This window comes from Delphinus delphis, chromosome 13 (assembly GCF_949987515.2).
Source record: "Delphinus delphis chromosome 13, mDelDel1.2, whole genome shotgun sequence".
In the NCBI taxonomy this organism is placed as follows: domain Eukaryota; kingdom Metazoa; phylum Chordata; class Mammalia; order Artiodactyla; family Delphinidae; genus Delphinus; species Delphinus delphis.
The window spans coordinates 88528130-88549933 of NC_082695.1; the positions used below are offsets into that span (position 1 = coordinate 88528130).

The 21804-nt window shown below is 56.6% G+C and overlaps 1 protein-coding gene across 4 annotated transcripts in view; it reads left to right on the forward strand.

Annotated features, from left to right (window-relative positions):
* Positions 1-3783: 3783 nt before the first annotated feature.
* Positions 3784-21804, forward strand: part of CTDP1 (CTD phosphatase subunit 1) — a 39243-nt gene continuing 21222 nt past the window's right edge. For 2 of the 4 annotated variants that reach the window (XM_060029262.1, XM_060029266.1), the window contains exons 1-10: positions 3784-4244; positions 9678-9761; positions 10419-10512; positions 11892-12020; positions 13608-13758; positions 15140-15230; positions 17122-17288; positions 18139-19122; positions 19345-19570; positions 20153-20356. In XM_060029262.1, coding sequence (XP_059885245.1) covers positions 3940-4244; positions 9678-9761; positions 10419-10512; positions 11892-12020; positions 13608-13758; positions 15140-15230; positions 17122-17288; positions 18139-19122; positions 19345-19570; positions 20153-20356 — 2435 coding nt within the window. In that variant the 5' untranslated portion in view covers positions 3784-3939. The remainder of the gene's footprint in view (positions 4245-9677; positions 9762-10418; positions 10513-11891; positions 12021-13607; positions 13759-15139; positions 15231-17121; positions 17289-18138; positions 19123-19344; positions 19571-20152; positions 20357-21804) is intronic. The other 2 variants (XM_060029265.1, XM_060029264.1) reach the window with 2 other exon arrangements.

The window sequence follows — 21804 nt, forward strand, 5'->3', positions numbered from 1 at the left end:
TATAAACCTCAAAAAAAAGTGACTACACAGTATCTTTGTGCATACATATATACAAATGCAGCAAAACACCACACAAAAGGAGAAAGACAAACATGAAGCCGAGGACGGCAGATACCTCTGGTGGGGAATCAAGGGGATAAGATGGGAGGGTAAGGAGTGCATAGGTAGTTGTAACAATACTGGTCATGTTCTAGATTTTAGATTGGCGGATATGTTCATTTTAGGGTTACATAGTCTTTGGTATGTAAATAATTTACATAATTTTTAAATGGGGGGAGAGAAGAACAAAGGGAGAGAGAGATCCAACTAAAGACCATGACAGGTCTACCTCAGAGTATCACAGGTTTGGTTCCAGACCATTGCAGTAAAGTGAATATTGCAAGCCTCACAAATTTTTGGTTTCCCAATGCAAATAAAAGTTATGTTTACATTATACTGTAGTCCATTAAGTGTGCAATAGCATTATGTCTAAAAATAAGCATACATACCTTAACTTAAAAATACTTTATTGTTAAAAAAATGCTAAACATCCTCTGAGCCTTCAGTGAGTCGTAATCTTTTTGCTGGTGCAGGGTCTTGCCTGGATGTTGATGGCTGCTGACTGATCAGGTCGGGGGCTGCTGAAGGCTGGGGTTGATGTGGCAATTTCTTAAAATAGGACAGCAGTGAAGTTTGCCACATCAATTGACTCTTCCTTTCATGAACGATTTCTCTGTAGCACGCAATGCTGTTTGAAAGCATTTTGCCCACAGTAGAACTTCGTTCAAAATTGGAGTCAATCCTCTCAAATCCTGCCGCTGCTTTATCAACTAAGTTTATGTAATATTCTAAGTCCTTTGTTGTCATTTCAACAATCTTCATAGCATCTTCACCAGGAGATTCTGTCTCAAGAAACCACTTTCTTTGCTCATCCATAAGAAGCAACTCCTCATCTGTTAAAGTTTTATCATGAGATTGCAGCAATTCAGTCACATCTTCAGGCTCCACTTCTAATTCTAGTTCTCTTGCTATTTCCACCACATCTGCAGTTACTTCTTCCACTGAAGTCTTGAGTCCCTCAAAGTCATCTATGAGGGTTGGTATCAACTTCTTCCAAACGCCTGTTAATGTTGATGTTTGGACCTCTTCCCATGAATCACGAATGTTCTTAATGGCATCTAGAATAGTGAATCCTTTCCAGAAGGTTTTCAATTTACTTTGCCCAGATCCATCAGAAGAATCACTATCTATGGCAGTTATAGCCTTACGAAATGTGTTTCTTAAATAATACGACTTGAAAGTTGAAATTACTCCTTGATCCATGGGCTGCAGAATGGACGTTGTGTTAGAAGGCATGAAAACAACATTAATCTCACTGTACATCTCCATAAGAGCTCTTGGGTGACCAGGTGCATTGTCAATAAGCAGTAATATTTTGAAAGGAATCTTTTTTTCTGAACAGTAGGTCTCAACAGTGGGCTTAAAATATTCGGTAAACCATGTTGTAAACAGGTGTGCTGTCATCCAGGCTTTGTGGTTCCATTTATAGAGCACAGGTAGAGTAGATTTAGCATAATTTTTAAGGGCTCTAGGATTTTCAGAGTGATAAATGAGCATTGGCTTCAACTTCAAGTCACCAGCTGCATTAGCCCCTAACAAGAGAGTCAGCCTGTCCTTTGAAGCTTTGAAGCCAAGCATTGACTTCTCCTCTCTAGCTATGAAAGTCCTAGATGGCATCTTCTTCCAATATAAGGCTGTTTCATCAACATTGAAAATCTGTTGTGTAGTGTAGCCGCCTTCCTTAATTATCTTAGCTAGCTCTGGATAACTTACTGCAGCTTCTACACCAGCACTTGCTGCTTCACCTTGCACTTTTACATTATGGAGATGGCTTCTTTCTTTAAACCTCATGAACCAACCCCTGCTAGCTTCAAACTTCTCTTCTGCAGCTTCCGCACCTCTCTCAGCCTTCATAGAGTTGAAGAGCGTTAGGGCTTTGCTCCGGATTAGGCTTTGGCTTAAGGGGATGCTGTGGCTGGTCTGATCTTCTATCCAGACCACTAAGACTTTCTCCATATCAGCAATGAGGCTGTTTCGCTTCCTGATCATTCGTGTGTTCACTGGAGTAGCGCTGCTAACTTCCTTCAGGAACTTGTCCTTTGCATTCACGACTTGGCTAACTGTTTGGCGTAAGAGGCCTAGCTTTCGGCCTATCTCAGCTTTCGACAGGCCCTCCTCACTAAGCTTAATCATTTCTAACTTTTGATTTAAAGTGAGAGACGTGCGACTCTTCCTTTCACTTGAACACGTAGAGGCCATCGTAGGGTTAATAATTTGCCTATTTTCAATATTGTTGCGTCTAAGGGGATCGGGAGGCCCGAGGAGAGATACTGACACGGAACGCACGTCAGTGGAGCAGTCAGAACGCACACAACATTTTTCAGTTAAGTTCCCTGCCTTACCTGGGCACAGCTGTCAGCGCCCCAAAACTACAACAGCAACACCAAAGGCCATCAATCACAGATCAGCGTAACCAGTAACGACGGAAAAGTTTGCTTGAATTACCACAATGTGACACTCAAACAGGAAGTGAGCAAAGGCTGCTGCAAAAATTGGTGCCGACAGACTTGCTCCATGCAGGGTTACCACAAACCTTCAATTGGTAAAAAACGCAGTATCTGTGAAGCAAAAGAAAGCAAAGTGCTGCAAAATTATGCACGTACTACTGTTGAGTTGTCTGCCTTCCTTAAATTACGTCAGCTTTTGCTTCATGCACCTGGGGGCTCTGCCGTTGGGACAGGTGGTTATGTTCAAATCCCCCCAGAGAAAGTGCAGCTCTTCAGAAATCCTATCAAGAAAGACCTTGAAGGCCCCCGCCGAAGACCACTCCCACTCCTCCCTGACGGCTCGGCTTGTCTCCACAGTGGCTCCTGGTCCCTGCGCACAGTGCACCTGGCCTCCCCAGGCGGGCACGACGGCGAGGCGGCTCCGACAGTGCGGGAAGGGCCAGACCCCGAGAAGACCCCAAAACACGCACCCCGGGGCGACGCGAGGATCCCGGCGCCCACCAAGCTCCAACCCCAGACCGCGCACAGCATGCTGGGACCACAGTCCACGACTCCCGCGAGGCACGTCGGGATTCCAAACGTCTGACTGGGATTCATGGGACAGCGGCGCGCTGCACGCTGGGCCTCGTAGTTCCACGACGGACGACCGGCCTTAGCACGTGATGGGAGGAGTTGTGGGACGTCAGCCCCTGTTGCATGCCGGGACCAAAAGCGCCTGATTGGGTTTCTGGGACACCGGCCTCTTAGTCCTAAGACACCAGCCAGCCCTCAGCGCATAAAGGGTTGTGGGAACAGCAGAGCGTTGCATGCCGGGACTTGTAGTTCTCATGACGCCGGCCCTCAGCCGGTGACGGGGACTGCGGGACAGAGACCCTCGTTGCACGCCGGGATTCACGGCGCCTTACGGGGATTCGTGGTACAGAGGGGCGCGTTGCACACCGGGACTCAGAGTCCCACGATGTCCAGCCTCAGCGCCTGATAGGGCTTCTGGGCCGGCAGCTCCGCGTTGCATGCCGACCCGCAGCCCCAGATGCCGGCGCTGATGGGGTGGATGGGGCGAAGGAACACTGTTCCCACCGGGCCCAGTCGCAGAAGCGTGGTCCTAGGACGCGCCCATTTCCCATGGCCGGCGGAGGACCTCTCGGGCCCCGCGTGGGCGTGTTTACACCCAGGCCCTCGGCGCCTGCGCGCACGCATGCGGTGGCACGTGATGTCGCACGCTGTCCCGGAAGTCGGCGCGGAACGGGCGGCTGGTGGAAGCCGGTGGTGCCGAAGGGGGAATCGTAGCGCCGCTGCCGCCTCTGCTTGGGCCGGGGTCGCCCGGTAGCCCGCGATGGGCGCCGGACCCTGAGCGGCCACCGCCGCTTTTCCACAGCGCCTCCACTCGGCTGCGATGGAGGCACCGCCCAGCGGCCGCGTTCCCGCCGAGGGCGCCCAGCCGCCGGCCGTGGCCGAGGTGCGCTGCCCCGGCCCCGGACCGCTGCGCCTGCTCGAGTGGAGGGTGGCGGCTGGCGCGGCCGTACGCATCGGCTCTGTGCTGGCCGTGTGCGAGGCCGCCGCCTCCGCGCAGCCCACCGGGCCCGCCCCTACTCGCGCCGGCTCCGGGGGCTGCGTGCGCACGGAGCGCAGGCTGAGGTCGGAGCGCGCGGGCGTGGTGCGGGAGCTGTGCGCGCAGCCCGGCCAGGTGGTGGCACCCGGGTGAGTGGGAAGGAGGGAGGGGGCTGAGGTCTAGAGGGAGTTCTGGGCTTGGGCCGGGAAGGGGTCCTGGCCTGGCACTGGGTGGGAAAGGGTCTCCGGGGCAGCAGCTGAAGGCTGCGCTCTGAGAGAACTTTGTAAGTTAGAGCCCACAGCGGCTTGGCTGCCTGTTTATCTAAGGCTGGACGGCAGTCACTGCTAGTGACTTTACTAATCAGAGGCAGCTGGCTTTTTTTAAAAAACTCTCCGTCACCGAAATTGCACCCTTTGTAAAACAGTTCTGTTCTCTTTTCTCTCTTTCTGTAATAGGTGTCTCCCCCACAAGACTTCACGTTTGTAAACTAGGAAACCTAGGGGGTCATAGCGCGCACAGGACTAATCAGGCGTACTCCATGCTTGTCGCAGTGTCAGCTGTTGGGAGGCGTGCACTTCTTTAGGTTCTAGTAAACCTTGCGAAACGTGGTTGTAAAACCTGGTGCAGTTCTGCATCTCAGCTCAGGAAGGGGGTGCGGCCTGGGCACAGGTAGGTCAGAATGAGAAGTAGTAGTGCACCCTCCTGCCACAGGCTCTTGCTGTCGTACCTCTGTTTTAATCTAGTAAAGGGTTTTTTTTTCTTTTTTAAAGTGGGTGAACCTGTCAGTTTATATCTTCTCCCTGAGTTGACCAGTGTTGCGCACAAAGGCGTGTGCGCATGACTGGTGTGGTTGCTGTCATCGTCAGGGACAGAAGCCTGGGGCAGGGGAGCATTCCTGCCTCCTGCTTAGTGGCTGGTGTGCAGCTCTCCTCTGTGGGGACCTCAGTGCCCTGGGTGCTCAGTTCCCTTTCTGCCCACCCTGGCCCTCCCCGGGGGTGGGGGGGCATCAGTCCCTGCTCCTCTCCCCGTGGCTCTAGTTGCCCCTCTGGCTTTGGAGCATCTTCTGCCTAGTCCACACAGCAGTGGGTGACCAGGATAGAACCGGCCTCCCTGGGAGTCTCATCCCGCATCCTTTCCTCTCCTCTCCTCTCCTCTCGTCTTTGGTGGGGAGCCAGGTCCTCAGCCTTCTGCTCAGATGCCTGCCCCTGCCCACTGAGTGCATCCGCCACCAGAGCTGTCTGCCTGGCCTCCTTTAGGGGACAGGGGCTCGCTGTGCTGTGTGTGTGTGGCACACTGTCAGCGTTACTTTGAAGTCAGGTCTTACCTGACCATTGGTTGGTCCATAATGAGCCTGTAAACCTGCCAGCTAAACGATGGAGGTGCACCCTGATGCTGCTGTATCACTGTGTAGAAAAACCCTGAGGGAAAGACGTCTTCTCCATGTGGTTCTGTTCCTCTGCATGGAAAAGGCCACCAAGGCCCAGACGGGCCAGTTGCTGGTCACAGCAGTTAGTGAGACTCACGTGCATGCATGGATCAGGACAGCCAGTCCTGCAGATAGATCAGAGTAACCCAGTGAGGTCATGTAACCAATCAGCCCAGTAACTGATAGAGTGACAGGCTCCCAGCTGTGAGTAATTCTCTTTTTGGTGTGTTTTTGGTGTTTCAGGTCTTGGGGTATCTTACTGCAGTGGTTCATCGGGGGGCTTTTTGAGGACCTGAAGAGTGGTAGCATTTCTCCTGGAAGGCAGGTGTGTGGGGGAGGAGAGCACCAGCGCAGCGCCAGGCCCACCTGGCTGGAGTTGTCCTTGTCTCCATCTGCACTGTCCTCTGCAGGACTCATCCTGACCACGTCAGAGGTTGTTCTCAGGCAGTGAACAGTTGCAGGAACGTAGAAGTCCTGCCTCTGGGTGTAGTGGAAATAATCAGTAGATACTGTTGTGATCTGTAACGGGATTGCACGTTTTTGTAGTGCTTCGTGCTGTCAGGGAGAACGGGAGCTATTCTGACTGAGACAGAGGAAGGGGCTGAGGTCCCAGGAGGTTTTGATAAAACAGCACTGTCCCTGCTGAGGCTTTGCCAGGGCTTCCTCTGTGCTGCTCTCTCCTTAGGCTGCGTTTCATCCAGAGCGTCCCCCTGGGGGGAAGCAGATAGAATGAGAGTCTGTTTCTGTCTTCGTAATATATATGTGGATTGAAATTATTTTGATTTGAAAATTTTCTGACAAGGCACTGCCTGCCAGAGAGTAAGTCTGTTAATTGTGTCCCTGATGATGTCTTTCCCCCTCACCTGTCTGCTTTTTTTCAATTCACTCGGGTACATTGATGTCTCCAAAGGAAAGGAAAATATATGCATAAAGTAATCAGGAAACAAGTGTGGTGATGGATAAGGACCGACACGGGAGGAGGCTGTGTAGGTGCGCCTTTGCCTCTTCCATTGACATCCAGCCACCTTGATCTGTGCCTGTCTGAACCTGCCGTTTTTATCAGGGTTGTACAGTGCAGATGTTCTTAATTTCATCGTTTCTGCTTTATTTCTTGCTTCGTTTTCCTCTGTAAGAACAACTAATTTTTCAGTGTGGATTCAGGGGTTCTTATTTTATTCAGTGGCTTATGGTCCATTCCGATGACTTGCCTTGATGCTCAAGCTGTCCTGGATGTGGAAGCGGGCGCCCTTCCAGGTCCCGTTAACGTAGAGCATGGTCCTGTTTTCTGACACAGATGGCTTCTGCTCTCCCGTCCCCAGCCCTGGAGTCAGCCATTTCTCCAAGAAATCCTGCTTTCTTTCAATGGAGAATGGCATTTAGAAACCCCAATCTGGGTGCACAAAATAGTCTCTTTTCCTCCAATATTCTTCAGTACTCAGAGGTTTAGCACTTAGAAGAGATCCCGTAGCCCTCCTAACCTGTAAGCCCTGCCCAGACCCAACACCTGACAGTGACTGCTCCAGGGAGCAGCGTGCTGGGGCCCAGCTCCCTGACACTGCCCCTTCTGATACACCCTGTGCTCTCTGACCTTCCTATTGGAGCAGACACAAAAGCTAATGAGTACAAAAAAATTAGAGTTTGATACTTGTGTGTTTTGGGGAAAATAACTTGCTTAGGAATTGCATTTGATGGTTATCCTATGGATTTTCTCCAGGAACGAACCAGGAAAGCTGACCTTTATGGGTGACTGGCCTGGCATTCTGCGGCTTGTTTTTAGGGTTCACAGTGCATCAGTCCCTTGGCCGTGTGGAGGATTAGGGTAGAACACAGCCCACTCGGCGCATTTCACCCGGCCTCGAGCAGTGTCTGCAAAGCTGGAGGAGGAAACAACTTGTGCCAAAAAGGACGTTGCTGCTGTGCTCCTATCTAATTCCCTTTCCCTCTCTCTTGTCATTTTATCTGATGCAGAAGTCATTTGGGATAGACAGTGTCGTACTCAGCTCTGGCCCTGGAGAGCAGTTCCGAGTGATCTAGTAATTGACAGGAAGTACAGTCCGCCCTCCACACCACAGGTTCCGCATCTGTGTATTCAGCCAGCTTGGATCGAAACATTTGGGGGGTGGGGGGGAAGTTCAGAAAGTTCCAAAAAGCAAAACTTGAATTTGCCACATACCAGCAATTATTTACCTAGCGTTGGCATCGTGTTGGGTATCATAGGTAACTGAGAGGTGATTTAATGTACACAGGAGGGTGCATGTAGGTTATATGCAAATACTAGGCCTTTTTTTTTTTTTTTTTTTTGGCGGTATGCGGGCCTCTCACTGTTCTGACCTCTCCCGTTGCGGAGCACAGGCTCTGGACGCGCAGGCTCAGCGGCCATGGCTCACGGGCCCAGCCGCTCCATGGCACGTGGGATCTTCCCGGACCGGGGCACGAACCCGCGTCCCCTGCATCGGCAGGCGGACTCCCAACCACCGCGCCACCAGGGAAGCCCACTAGGCCATTTTATATAACGGATTTGAGCATCCTCAGATTCTGATACCTGCGAGGTCCTGGAACCAATCCCCTGCGGATACGGACGGGTGACTGTCAAGTCTGTTTCCCCTCCTTTTAATTAGGGCCGAGTGTTTCTGAGCTGCTGTACCCCGTAAGTTTCACTCCACCAGTGTGCCTACCAAGAGGAGCGGTGTGTGGAGGCTGAGCCCCAGGTCATCGCTCCTGGCCCGGGAGCTCTGGGGTCACTGGTGTTCGTGTGGCCTGCACGTTGTCACAAGGTGGCAGGTCAGTGGAGCGTGTAACTAAAGTGTAAGCAGCCTCAGCGTATTTAAGCCTCCTGGGCTGGTGGATGAGCCAGTTACTGTTTCTCAGACACCTGCCGCCAGCGGCCCCGGAGGTGAGCGGCAGACTTTTCCCCAGGTGCCAAAGGGCCCACACGCACCACTGGCCCGTGAGCAGCTGTCTGAGACGCGCCTTTGAGCGGAGCAGAGCGCCTCCGGTCCCCTTGCTGGCTCCACCGCGCCGTCGCAGATGCTTCCAGGGCCCCGTTCTGCCCCTCGGGCGCAGGAGAGCAGGGCTGGCTGGGAAGGGTCCCGGCGGGGAGGGGTCTGGGAAGGTGGGTGCCCCGTGTCAGCAGTGAACGCCCCCCCAGAACTGACCGGGCAGGGAGGACCAGCTGTGGCCCAGAACCGGGCCTGGAACCCAGGGCATGGCCCGCATGCGGCCGAGGTGCCGTGAGAGCTGGGAAAGCAGAGACCCCGACCAGGCCGCGGGCGGAAGAGCCCTGGAGGCGCTGCTGGCTGAAGGGGTCGTGGGCACCTCGTGGAGGGATTTGGGTGGACATGGGGGGCTGGGGGGCGACACGTGGAGAAGGCCAGCCAGGGCAGGGCTCCCCTGGGTGCCGGATCACCGGCGGCCGAGGCGGGCGGGACCTGGAGCAGGTGCCACCAGAAGGGCAAAGTCGAGGGAGGAGCCGCGTGTGCTCAGGGCAGCCCCTCGTCCGCTGCTCCGGTTTGTCTAGGATCGGGGCGAGGGGGGCCGTTTCAGGGAGAGGTTGAAACGGCGTTGAGGGTGGGAGAGGGGCCAGGCCGGCGGGGCCTGGTGTGCCCACCCCGCCCAGCACCGGGGTCGGGGGAGGGGGGCGTCCTGGCCCAGGGCACCGAGTGGCTGGTCGTGATGAGCAACGGGGCCGGAAGGGCGGGGAGGAAGGAGGCCCTGCTCGGAGGAGGGGTGTCGCTTCCCTGGTTTTGCCCCCCATTTGGCAGCTCTGTCTGCCCGTGAAAACCATTTGCAGTCCAGAGCCTTTAGGACAGAAACGGGTGAGGAGGGAGGGGTGCAGAGCCGTCCACCCTCACGTGTGGGGCACCGACCAGAAGGCCGCTGGGCCTCAGAGAGGGTCTTTGCTTTGAGGGCAAACGCCCAGCAGGGCCTCCCTCACGACACTGGCATGGGGCACAGGTGTTTCATCGTAGATGAAAAAGTCCTTCATTTTATAGCCAGAGAAACGGCACCCCTGGAGGGTGATGTGAAGTCACCGGGAGAACCGGTACCAGAATCCAGGTGCCTTTGTGCCCACTCAGATGCTCTTTCTAGAGGAGTTGGATAAGGCAAGAGATTTTAGTTCTTGCTAACTTGTGACCGTTTTCACCCCCGATTCTAGGGCGGTTCTGGTGCAATTAGAAGGATGCAGCCACCCCGTCGTCATGAAGGGCCTGTGCGCCGAGTGTGGCCAAGACCTGACCCAGTAAGTTCTGGCAGCTTGAGAGTGGGACACCGTCCCCCCTGGAGCCCGAGGGTGGTGGGTGTGAGCGTGGAGGGCCAGGTCGCCTGAGGGGCTCGGGTTGGAGGATCTGCCTCCGCTGCCCTTCGTCTGCCCGCATGTAGCGTGAGTCAGTCCGCTTCCTCTCTGGTTTGATTTCTTTGAGCTCTGGAAGCACTAAAGCATGTCTGCCGCCCACCCCAGGTGTGGTAGGAAACAGCTGGTGGGTTGGGATTTGCCTTCTCATCCCCGCTGAGTGAACCGCGCTTCCGCACTGGGACCGGCCATCCCTGGACGCAGCCGGCATTTCACATCCTCCAGGCCCCCATCTCGCAGCCTGCGCTAGTTTGCCACCACTGTTGAGTGGCTTACCCCGTTTGTACGTGTAGAGCAGTGTGGACCGTTCTGTACTTTCACGCTCTGGGCCTCTGTGTTTCAGCGGGACCATCTTTATTTTCAAAGGGAACTCTGTGAGTGTGACTCTTACTTAATTTTTTCCTTGGTTTTCCTGTCTGTTTTCAGACAGTGGGGCAAATTTCAGCACTAAGCCCGCAGGACTCATCAGCTAAAGCCTGAGCTAAAATTTCTGCATGAGTTAATGAGCTGCAGGTGTCGCTTCAGCAGCCCCTTCTCGCTTCGCAGGCTGCAGAGTAAGAATGGGAGGCCGCAGGTGCCGCTGTCCACGGCCACCGTGTCGATGGTGCACAGCGTCCCCGAGCTAATGGTGAGCTCCGAGGTAAGTGTGCCCCTGGCAGGGGCAGCGTTTGGGAAGACGGTTCCTGAGAGCCGTGAGCGCATCTGTGGGCCGCTCTTAGTGTCAGGAGCGACAGGAGAAGACACCAGCTCCGTCGTCGCCGTCCCTGTGTTCCCAGTGTGCCCGCGGTGGACGGGTGGTTTATGTGGCGCATGTGGCCTGCCCGCGGGTGAGGGCTGCACCCCTTCCTCCTCCTTCCCCAAGTGATCCCGCCTGCAGGCAGCACTGCTCCGCGGGGCTGCGTTGGGTCGGCAGCTCTCCAGGGTGCTGCAGCCGGACCCTGGGCTTGGAGAGCTGCGGGTGGGAAGAGAGCCGAGGGGGAAGCGCAGAGCCCGGGCCCATCGTGAGCAGGGGTGAGGGGAGGGCATCTCGAGGGCTCCTGCCCGGGGAGCAGGGGGCCGAGCAGGAGGGGGGAGGTGTCAGGTCTGATCAGTGCTGGCTGCGTGGACGTGGGGTGGAGGGTGAGGGCCCGGTGCTGTGCTTTCACGTGCAGAGACGTGCGAGTGCTGGAGAGATGTCTGGAAAGAAAAAGTTTGCTTTTTGTACATTGCCGTGTTGGTCAGAGGCCTCCTGACACCTGGGCCAGGGTCCACACGGTGGGGTGAGTGAGCGTCGCCAGGCCCGGGCACTAGGCACGGTGCCCACCTCACGGGGCTCTGTAACAACTGGCTTCTTGTCTTACCGCAAGGCAGTCTCGGAGCTCTGCGTTCTTGCAGGTAGTAGGTAATAGCTCTCTTCAGTGTTATGATTTTGTCAGGTGTGTGCTTTTAAATGACGTGTACCTACTTTGTCCTTCATGGGAAAGACAAAGTGCGAGGTACGTGATTCTGGTTTTTCTGAATTGCTGAAATTTAAACAAATACAAATACGTAAGTGTATGTTTAAGACAAAACAAGGAAGTTTGAGGATAGAAAGAGAAGAAGGCGCCCCCCGTCGTTGCTGCTGTGCAGGACTAACCCTCGCCCGTCCTGCGTGAGCTGCTTCAGGAGCGGACAGCGGGATCCCCTCCGCCCCACGCTCGGCTCGCTGCTTGTCTCAGCTCTGCCGGTCGCTTGCCCTGAGCGGCTCCAGAGACTTCGGCTGAGTCTGTATAGACACAGCCACTTTCTTCTCAGCCCCCGTGCACCGGTCTGCCTGTTTAATGAAAAGCAGTCACAAGTCGGAGTGGCTTCAAGAGGGTTGGACCACACAGGACTGGCACTGGGGCCTAGTCTGCAGGCCGCTAGGCTTGCGAGCGAGGCGGGCGAGGCGTGTGGGGCCGTGAACCCCTCGGCTTCCTCTTCTGTTTTCTCATAAGACCGAGTTTTGTTTTGGATCCACATGTACTTGCTTTGTCGTCTCTCTTTTTCCTTTTGAACTAGCAAGCTGAAAAGCTAGGAAGGGAGGACCAGCAGCGACTGCATCGCAACAGAAAACTAGTGCTCATGGTGGACTTGGACCAGACCTTGATCCACACGACGGAGCAGCATTGCCCGCAGATGTCCAACAAGGTGAGCTCCTCCGGGGGCCGGGGGCGGGTGGGCAGCTCATTCAGCGACACGCGCAGGCCTGAGCAGCTTGGGTACAAGCTTCGTCTGAAGGAGCGCGTGTCCTCGGCTCAGTAAGTGTGCAGGCGCAGGGCGCTCTGCTCCGGAAGCTCTCGGCCACGGTGCGGAGGCCGGTGGGTAGCTGGTGAGCGCTGGCGTCGAGTCCCTCACCCGCAGAACAGCGTGTGCTTTTCAGTTAGTCTTCGATGTCGTGGGCTCTTCTGTAAGACGCTCTTTGTGTGACGTCCACGATTGGCAGGCGTCTCGGGGGTTTCCTGCATCACGACCGCTGCACTCAGGCTGGGGGGCAGAGCTTGAGGGCATGGCTGCCGCGAGCACCGCAGCCACTTGGGCTTATTCTGCCTGCGAAGCCGGGCCTTTTCACTCCTTGCATAAGAGTTTGCACGGTTATGCCACTCCCGTTCTCAGCTTGTGTGGCAGGAGGGTGTCCTCGGGGCCCTGTGGACGGCGCTCAACTGCTGCTGGGGGCTTCCCTGTGCCTCTGCCCACACCTGCCCACTGGCCAGGCCCCTCTGGACCCCCAGACAGCATCGGGACGCATGGCAACCCCCCGTCTCGCCCCCAACTCTGGACCCACAGGACACCTGCTGGCGACAGCCAGAGAGGCATGTTGAATCCTTAACCTCGGAGATCCTAACTTGGGATTTTAAGGATGTTTCTATTGTAGCTTCTGGACGTTTCAGCTGTTGAGTATGGTGGAAGGTGTTTTATACCATTTCACACTCCCAGATGCTTTACCAGAACAGCCCCATCATGAGGGGTGTGACGAATTTAGAGCTAGCAAAAAATTAACTAGGCCTCAGGTTGTTTCCTTTCTTTTTAGTTTATTACTACTGAGAAAACGAATGACAAAGAGGATTGAAAGGATCAAAGTTTAACTCCCTAAGGAGAGTGGACGTGCGTGCACGTTGATCACGTATAAGCAGGTTGTGTGTCTCCTAAAGATGTCTGCGAATACTGTTTCAGCTTCTGTGTTTCATCTGTACGGTAGTAAAGTTGCATCTTAAACCGTCCATGAGCTAGACTGAGTGATGTGGGACCCTTGGTTTGTGTTCACCTAGCTCTGGGAGACACTGTCAGTAGCCCCTGGAGGTGGGTCCTAAGCGGTCCGCAGCGGCTCTGCCGCTTGCTGCTATGGGCAGTGACTCTCTCAGGGTGCGCACTTTGTCCGTGATCAGAGAAACAGTGTTGGCAAGACGGTCAGGGTGTGTAAGCGTCCACCGGTGTCCTGATAGCCTTTTAGTGAAGCCCTCGGACAGCCGAGTTACCATAGTCATCACAGGAAGTTATCCCAGGTAGGTAGTTACCTGGTCGTTCTGGGTAGCTCCTTGCTTGTCCTGGGCACTTACCATAGGTGGTTACCACAGCAGGGAAGGTGGAGCCCCCCTCCGCCATAGAGCGTGAGAAAGGAGAGCGTTTCTGTGGAGTGGGCGTGGTTCACTGCATGTCAGCTCCCGCCGGTGACCATGTCGGCCGCAGGCCAAGCCTTCACGGCGGCTCCCGCCCCCTGACTGGGCCTGTTCTCTGCAGGGCATATTCCACTTCCAGCTGGGCCGGGGCGAACCGATGCTGCACACCCGTCTGCGTCCGCACTGCAAGGGGTTCCTGGAGAAGATCGCCAGGCTGTACGAGCTGCACGTCTTCACGTTCGGCAGCCGGCTGTACGCACACACGATCGCAGGTGCGAGGCCTTCGGGGGCACGTGGATTTGAGCTTAGTGGCCACAGCGCTTTTCGCTGGAAGGAGTCGGCTGACCGGCCGTGTCAGTCTGATCATTCGCAGATGACAAGCAGAGGCCACACGTGCGGAGGCCTGACAGTGGTTTTAACAGGGATGGATTTCGTAACTTCCTCTTCCTGTCAGCTTTACTGTTTTCACAAAATGTGTCCTTTCGGTGTAGCGAGGATAGAAACGCTTCCGTTGGGGCGGAAATGTTAAGCGCGTTGCGTGCTCTTCATTTGTTGTAGAGGCTCTGATACTCAGCGTTTTAGATTTAGCCGCTGAGAGGCTTCAGCGTTCATACAAGTTCTTTACATCGTAGAACGGTAGTGTGTGTTTCTCCTGCGAGATGGGCGTTGTCTGTCGATGAAGCAGACGACTCAGTGACCTCGAGGCCCTGAGCACTGAGCGGCTGCCGCCCCGCTGCACAGGGGCCCTCAGGAGGGGCACACGGCTCCGCCCAGAGGAGGACCTCGGGCTGCAGGCCTAGCGACCGGTGACGCGTCCGTCTCCGTCAGTAGTAGGAAACAGTAAGGCGTGGGTGTCAAACCTGCAATGTCAAGGGCCCTGTCACCGAGGGAGGCGGCTGTGGGCGGGCCGTGTGGGAGAGGACGCCCGCGAGGTTATGAAGGTGCCTCCTCGTCCATGTAAAGAAAGGCTTGAGGAAACACGGGTTCTCCTGTCACGGTGTGAGTTTAGGAGTGCTGCCCGAACGCCCTGCCCTCCCCTTCGCTTTGCGAACACGAAGGTCAGGGAGACAAAGCCAAACCAGCACGTGAACTCCTGTTTGGCGCCACTTCTGTCGGCGATGGGCTCCTCCCTGATGCCACTCTCAGTCCCCTGCAAGGTGGGCAGATGTGGTGCTAATTGCCCGCGGCTCTGAGCTTCCGGGTAACACTGAACTTTGTTCATCCCGTCTGCTGTCCCAGCAAGATTCCAGGTGATGTGAGATTCAGTCAACATTTCCTGGACCAAAGCCGTTACCTGCGTTAAGATTAGAGGGAAGGAGGGCTTCCCTGATGGCGCAGTGGTTGAGAGTCCGCCTGCCAATGCAGGGGACACGGGTTCGTGCCCCGGTCCGGGAAGATCCCACACGCCGCGGAGCGTGAGCCATGGCCGCTGAGCCTGCGCGTCCGGAGCCTGTGCTCCGCAACGGGAGAGGCCACAACAGTGAGAAAAAAAAGATCAGAGGGAAGGAGCTGTACGAGGGTGTAAGAGGGTGACGGTCTCACCTGGAAGAGGAAAGTGCTCGATGCTGGTGCTCTGTTCTGCACATCACTGCACGTAGGAAGGGACATCAGCGCGTTGCAGACACGTGACCTTGTCCTGTTTTCTTTTCAAAGGCTTCTTAGATCCTGAGAAGAAGCTTTTTTCACATCGAATATTATCGAGGGACGAATGTATTGACCCGTTTTCCAAAACGGGGAACCTTAGGTATGTACCTGGCTGTGCGCATCTGAGGTCACCGTTCAGTTTCCGTCGTAAAGTCTGCGTTTTGAGCATCAGCCCAGTCGTTCTGTATTTATTCTCCTGGTTACCAGCGTCCACTTTCTGGCACGTAGCGAGTCCGCTGTCTTCTAACCAGACCCCTCCCTTCCCTGCTCTCCTTGAATGTCCAGGCAATGGTGGCTCCTGGGGCACTTGGGCCAGAGCCCAGGGTGACATGGGTGTTGGGGGAGGAGTGAGCCCAGGGCCTGGGGGATGCGTGGAGAGATAGTCTGGGCGGCCCAGCCCCCAGAGCCTCCCCAGAGGGCGAGGGGGCTGTTTGGCCTAGTCGGGAGTTTTAGGGGGTGTTGGCACCTCGGACTTCTGTTTCCTTAAGACCTGCGTGCTGTGCAGCGTACAGTCAGTTATCAAATCCTAAGTCGTGCTACTCTGCACTGGCGCTCGGCCTGTTTCCACGTCCTTCCGTCCCTCTGTGCCCCTCCCGATCCGGGTCTGTGTGCTCTTACACCAGGGCTCCCTCCCATCCCTCCCTGAGAGCTGATTTATATTCTTGGGAATTTCCTGCTCACTCTACAAGGAACTTCCCCACTGCTACCCAGAAAGTCGCCTCCCCCATTGTGTCCTGTGTCAGGTATCACTTTCTTCATGGCTGTTGATTCTTAAGACTTGCACAGTAACAGCTGTGGCCCCAGTGGCCTTTTGGCTGGCGTTGGCCACCCTTAGCTAACATTTCGTGTTTCAGATTTAGGGTGTCCACACAGACTGAAACCTGTTCATGTCTATGGGATGCAAGAAGAGAATCAGAGTACTTGTTTCAGAAACAGTTTTCGTGTTTACTGGTTAGGCATCCGGACGAGCAGGTTCGAGGACGAAGGAAATCGAGGGAGGGTGTGATGACTGGTTCGGGGGAAAACCTACCCGAGGCTGAGCGTGTCAGAGGGGAGGGGCTCCATGGCAGCTCCGGGGGCGGCGCTTGGCTCTGTTCCCCGGTCTCGATTTGGTGTGGTTTTCACCTCCCTCGTCTGGAATTAAATGTGCTAACGGCATTAACTGTGTAGGTCATTTTGGCTACCGCTTATGCTTTGCCTATGGAAAACAGACTCACCGAAGACAATTCTGGACACGTGAACGTTTTTTTCTGACTAGTTGTAGCCTTCAGTAGCAGCTAGAAAACCTGAACAATGACATGCGTTTCTCCTGGGTTTGTTTCCCGATCCTAGAAAACAGGCAGGAAGCACTCATCCTTCTGAATTTTGCATCCTTGCGCCTGTCTGTCTGAATCTAAGTGTCGTGGGCAGAAATCAAGTGAAAAGACCACAGAGCAGGCCTGTGTCCATAAGGTGGCTTTTTGGACCCTTGTTAACATCTTGCTCCACCCATACATCCTCATAGCTTTCGGGAACACAACAGTCACTTTTTGGACTTGGCATCGTGTAGGTGCCCCAGCCAAGATTTGAGTAAGGCCTTGCCCTCCTGCCTGTAACTGAGAGCTCTCACTGGCACAGGCCGAGTACACGTGTTTGTAAATAAAGCCGTGTTGGGATGTGGCCAGGCCCATTGGTCTGTGCCAGCTTCCCCTGGGTGAGGGCTTTCCATGGCCCCAAACAGTAAACCCTTCACTCTCTGGCCCTTTGAAGAATTTGCCATGACTCCTGCCTTAAGGAGTGTCAGACACTGGAGAAAAGTGTAACTATCTTAGTATAACTTTCTCTGGAAACTTTTTTAAATGTGAGCTAAACAAAAGCCCTTCAGTGCAGTTTGCATCTGGTTCTGATCAATATGCTCTCTGCTGGTTTCATGTAAAAGATGGTCTTGACATTCGATCGATGATGACCTTTTGTAGATTGTGCGAGTACTTCCGATGCATTTTTACTTCTAGAAATCTTTTTCCTTGTGGAGACTCCATGGTTTGCATCATCGATGACCGAGAAGACGTGTGGAAGTTTGCCCCCAACCTGATAACTGTGAAGAAATACGTGTACTTCCAGGGCATAGGTGACATCAATGCCCCATCCGGGTCCCGGGAGCCCCAGGCGAGGAGGAGAGGTGGGTGTGGCCCCTCCTGGCTGTCAGATAGCACCAGCTCTGTCCTGTCTCTGTTGTGGCTGCTGTTAATTGAGGATTCAGTTTGGTTTGGGTCATTTATTTATATTTCAGTAGTCATAGAGATTGTGGGGTTTATTTATATTATGCTGAAAAACGTGGTATTATTTGGTTTCAGTTTGGGTTTTGTTTTTTTCTTTTACTAGTACCAGCCTAAACATTTTTCCCGTTGAGTAAAGATTAAAGAATACTATTTAATTTAATGCATCTGAATACTACCTTTCATCCCGGCTTTCCTTGAAAGACAAGCATGACACTGGGAGTTTGGTGTGTGAGGCTCCAGCCCGTGGGCGATTGGTGCCGGGCCCCAGCCCAGAGCCTGCGGGGAACCTCCCAGGCGAGCTGGAACCCAGAGTCTGAAAAAATTTTAAAGTTTTGGTTTGAAGTGTTTCTGATGATCTTTAGCTTTTAAATAATCCATTTTGAGGCATACAGTTATTGCTGTAGTCACTAAGGTAGAGCTTCGAGGTGTAGGCAGGGGAGTGAGACCCCAGGGCACCCTCGGGGGCGAGGCTGCCCAGCACAGCTCGAGCTGGGCCCGGTCTGGCCACAGCCTGGGACCCAAGCATGTTCTGCGCATCTCGTACCACTGTGGAACCCAAAACGAGGCGGCCGGGGGAGGCCCGCAGACCTGAGATACTCGCCCTCCAGCCCTACCCGGCTGAGGGCGCCCTCCCTGGCCAGAGGTCCCTCCAGCTAGCAGCTGGGGGCAGGTGGATGGAGTTTGTTTCCACAGGGGGTTTCCTCTTAAATGTTAGGTGACGGTCACCTTGTCTCTCATGCACACGTGCAGTCAGTCCTTCTCCTAAAGGTGCCGACGCCACGGAGCAGCCTCCATCCGTCAAGGATCCCGAGGAAGGAAGGCAGGTGTCTGGGGTCGAGCAGAGCAACGGCCTCGGGAAGCCCACGCGGGAGCTCAACGGGGGCGCAGGCCCTCGGGGGGGCTGGCCCTGTCCCGGGCAGGAGGAGGAGAGGGGCGCTCGGCCCGCCGCCTGCGCCCCCTCTGCTGACGGCCGGGGGCCCCTGGCGGGCACCCAGCAGCACGGGCGGACGCCGCCAGAGAAGAGGCCTGTGCTGGGTCCGGTGGGCCCTGACCCAGACCCAGATGTCCCCAGTGACAGCGGGAGCAACAGCGAGTCCGAGGGCCGGCCGTCCCCCATCCCCTCTGATGGGGAGAGTGGGGAGAAGAGGACCCGGAGAAAGCCTGCGGCCACCTGCCATGCTGGGGACATCGTGGCCCAGGGCAGCGCCTCGGGCGCCAGTCCGTGCGTGGAGCCCGGGCCCGGCGTCCAGGCGGCCGTGCAGGGGGAGGGCGAGCGGGACGGCCTCTGCGGGCTGGGCGGCGGCTGTGCCGACAGGAGGGAGGCCGAGACAGAGTCCCAGAACAGCGAGCAGTCAGGCATCACGGTGGGCGAGTCCCTGGACCAGAGCGCGGAGGAGGAGGAGGAGGAGGAGGACGCCGACGCCGACGACCACCTGGTCCACCTGGAGGAGATCCTCGCCCGCGTGCATGCCACCTACTATGCCAGGTATGACTGCTTTCTCCGCGGGGAGACCCAGGACGCCCCCGACATCCGGAAGATTGTCCCCGAGCTGCGCAGCAGGGTGCTGGCCGACGTCGCAATCATCTTCAGCGGGCTGCACCCCACGAACTTCCCCATCGAGAAGACGCGGGAGCACTACCACGCCACGGCCCTGGGCGCCAGGATCGTCACCCAGCTGGTGCTGGAGCCCGGCAACCCCGACCGGGCCACCCACCTGATCGCCGCGCGGGCCGGTGAGTCACGCCCTCCTGCCCCGGCCCCGACCGCCTCCGGGTGGGGCTCCGGCTCCCCCTCCGAACCGGCTGCCTCCACGGTCCGCACTGCGGGGCCACCCAGGTGTCACTGCTCCCCGAGGCCCCGGGCTCGAGGCTCTGGGGTGGGTGCCCATGTAGAGAAGCGGGGCCCTTGAGGAGCCATCACACGGTGGGCCCTGCTCTGAGGGCTGTTCCCTCCAGGGCCCCTGCTGTCCCCGCCGCCCCAAGCCCTGGCGGCAGACCAGTGGCCCGCGGCGGCTGCGAGCAGAGTGCATGTGCCCGCAGGCACGGAGAAGGTGCGCCAGGCCCAGGGTTCCGGGCAGCTGCACGTGGTCAACCCCGACTGGCTGTGGAGCTGCCTGGAGCGCTGGGACAAGGTGGAGGAGCGGCTGTTCCCGCTACGTGGTGACCCGGCCAAATCCCAGAGGTGGGCGCCCGCGGGGGGCGGCCGGTGGCTCAGAGGGAGGGTCCGCGCTGGAGCCCACACAGCCGCTGCTCCCGCTCGGGAGACGCCGCCGCCCCCGCTGCGCAGACTGTCACAAAGTACCTCTGACCAGCGTCACCTGGAGGAGAAGCGGAAGTGCTTCCCCTGAGACACAAGTCAGCTTTAAGCAGCGAATCCTGGTTTGCGGCTGTTTCTTTCACAGCTGGGACGTGGTCCCATCGAGTCACAGGGTCTTTACAGAGTCCAGCGTGGAGGGAGGGGGTGGCCAGGACGAGGGATGGGTGCAGAGGGCCCGTGGGCAGAGCCAGGCAGCAGGACAGCGCACCGGCTCCATCAGAGCGGGTGCTGTGTTTAGAGGTGAAGCCGGAAACAGTGTCAGAGAGATAGCGGTGCAGCCCGCGCTCTCCAAGGGGCCTTGTGTCCGCAGCCGAGGTCGAACCCCAGGCTTAACGGAGAACCACGACTTCACGCGCGGATTCACAGTCCCGGCGGGAGGGAGGCGCGGGGGGGGTCCCGATCTGTTCCGGCCTCTCCTCACCGCCCTCGTTCTCGCCTCCCCCCCAGGGAGGACGGCCCGGCCGCCTTTCCCGACAGGCAGGGCCTGCTTCCAGCCACCCTGTTTCATCCAACACCCGTGCATCCCAAGGCCCCGCCTGGCCCTGAAGTTCGGATCTACGACGCCAGCACAGGCAAGCTCATCCGCCAGGGTGCTGCGGGCCCCGGGCCCCCCGGCTCCCTGCCGGTGCACGCGGAGCTCTCCTCCTTCAGGTACGCGCGCCCCGCACGCAAAGGCGTCCTCGCAGGGCTTAGCCAGCAGGCAGCAGAGTGGGGTGCCTGTGGGGTCGGGCCGGGGGCACAGTCCTCACCCATGCCCACGTCAGGCCTTTCTGCATGTTCTTCCGTCCTGTCTCGGGTCCCGGGACTGGGGCAGACGAGTCTGTGGCTCAGCCTGGACCTGCAAACGCCCCACCTTTGCTCGGTGCCAAGGGGTGGCCTCAGGCGGCTGGACCTGACCCTCCTGCCTTGCCCTTCGGGTCCGTCCCCGCTGCCACCCCCAGAAGGGCCAGTTGGGAGCAGCTCTGCTCTGTAGCCCCGGCCCTCAGGTCACAGGTCACACTGGTGGCCGTGGCAGTTAGTAAATAGGAACATAGAGAGAGACCCAGGTCGGGGAGGAAGGCACTGCCCGGAGGGAGCGTGGCCAGTGGTTTCCACACGTGTCTCCACGGGTGTCTGTTTCCTTTCTGCCTGTTGACTGGAAATCAGCTGAGTTGGGGACCTTACAGAGCACCCTGTAAACACCTTAGCTCTCCGAGGTGTAAGTGAGGGACCTGAAGCTTTGCTTTGTTTTTGAGGAGTGGCCACTGCCTTGAAACGCTTGTGCTTCTGCTGAACGCACGTGGTCTTGCTTCCGGGTCCCCTCCTTTCTGGAGCCCCGAGCCCATCCCGAGAGCCACCTTTGCTGTTAGCGGCCCACGTGTGGCGGTGGATTTCTCCTGCTCTGGTGGCCTGGCAGCCTGCGCCGACCGCGTGGCTCCACCGGAGTGCTCGTTGCAGGGGGCAGGGACTCACCCGATTCCCTACCCTCTGGCCTCGGCAACAGGCCGCGGGGGCCGACATGAGCCCGGTTGACGCCAGCAGAGTGGATATGGACGCGGGGCCCCTGGAGGCCAGCGGGGTGTCAGTTGACCCTGCGGCTGGGCTCCAGACGTGGACAGACGCCTGGGGTTTAGGCCAGTTTCAATTGGGCTGTTGGTTGGTGGATTATTTTGTTCTGAAAGCATCGTTGCTGATTAAGCTCTGATATTCTTCCGACAACATGATATTTAATTACTTGAGAAGGTGCATTGTGATCTCTGTGCTGCCTGTACTCCCGTGGAGTTACTTCCAGAGCAGGGTCACTAGGTTAAAGGTCGTGGATGTCCTTGACTTTAATAGACGGGGGCAGTTGTTTGTTACTTTGCCAAAGATTTGTTGGGATTTGTGTCCTGCCCGGCAGGACCGGCCCCTCCCTCTCCTTCCTCCTTGATCGGTCTCAAGGCGCACGGCCGCCCTCTCTCTCCGGTGAGGCCCAAAGTGGGCCTCCCACAGGCGACGACCTCGGGTGTGTCTGAGGGTGAGAGGTGCAGGGCGGGGAGCAGCACCCCTCACGGAGACAGCGGGCCGCGAGTGGCCCCGGGCTTCCCGACGTCGTGCGCTGAAATGTATCTCCCTGCACG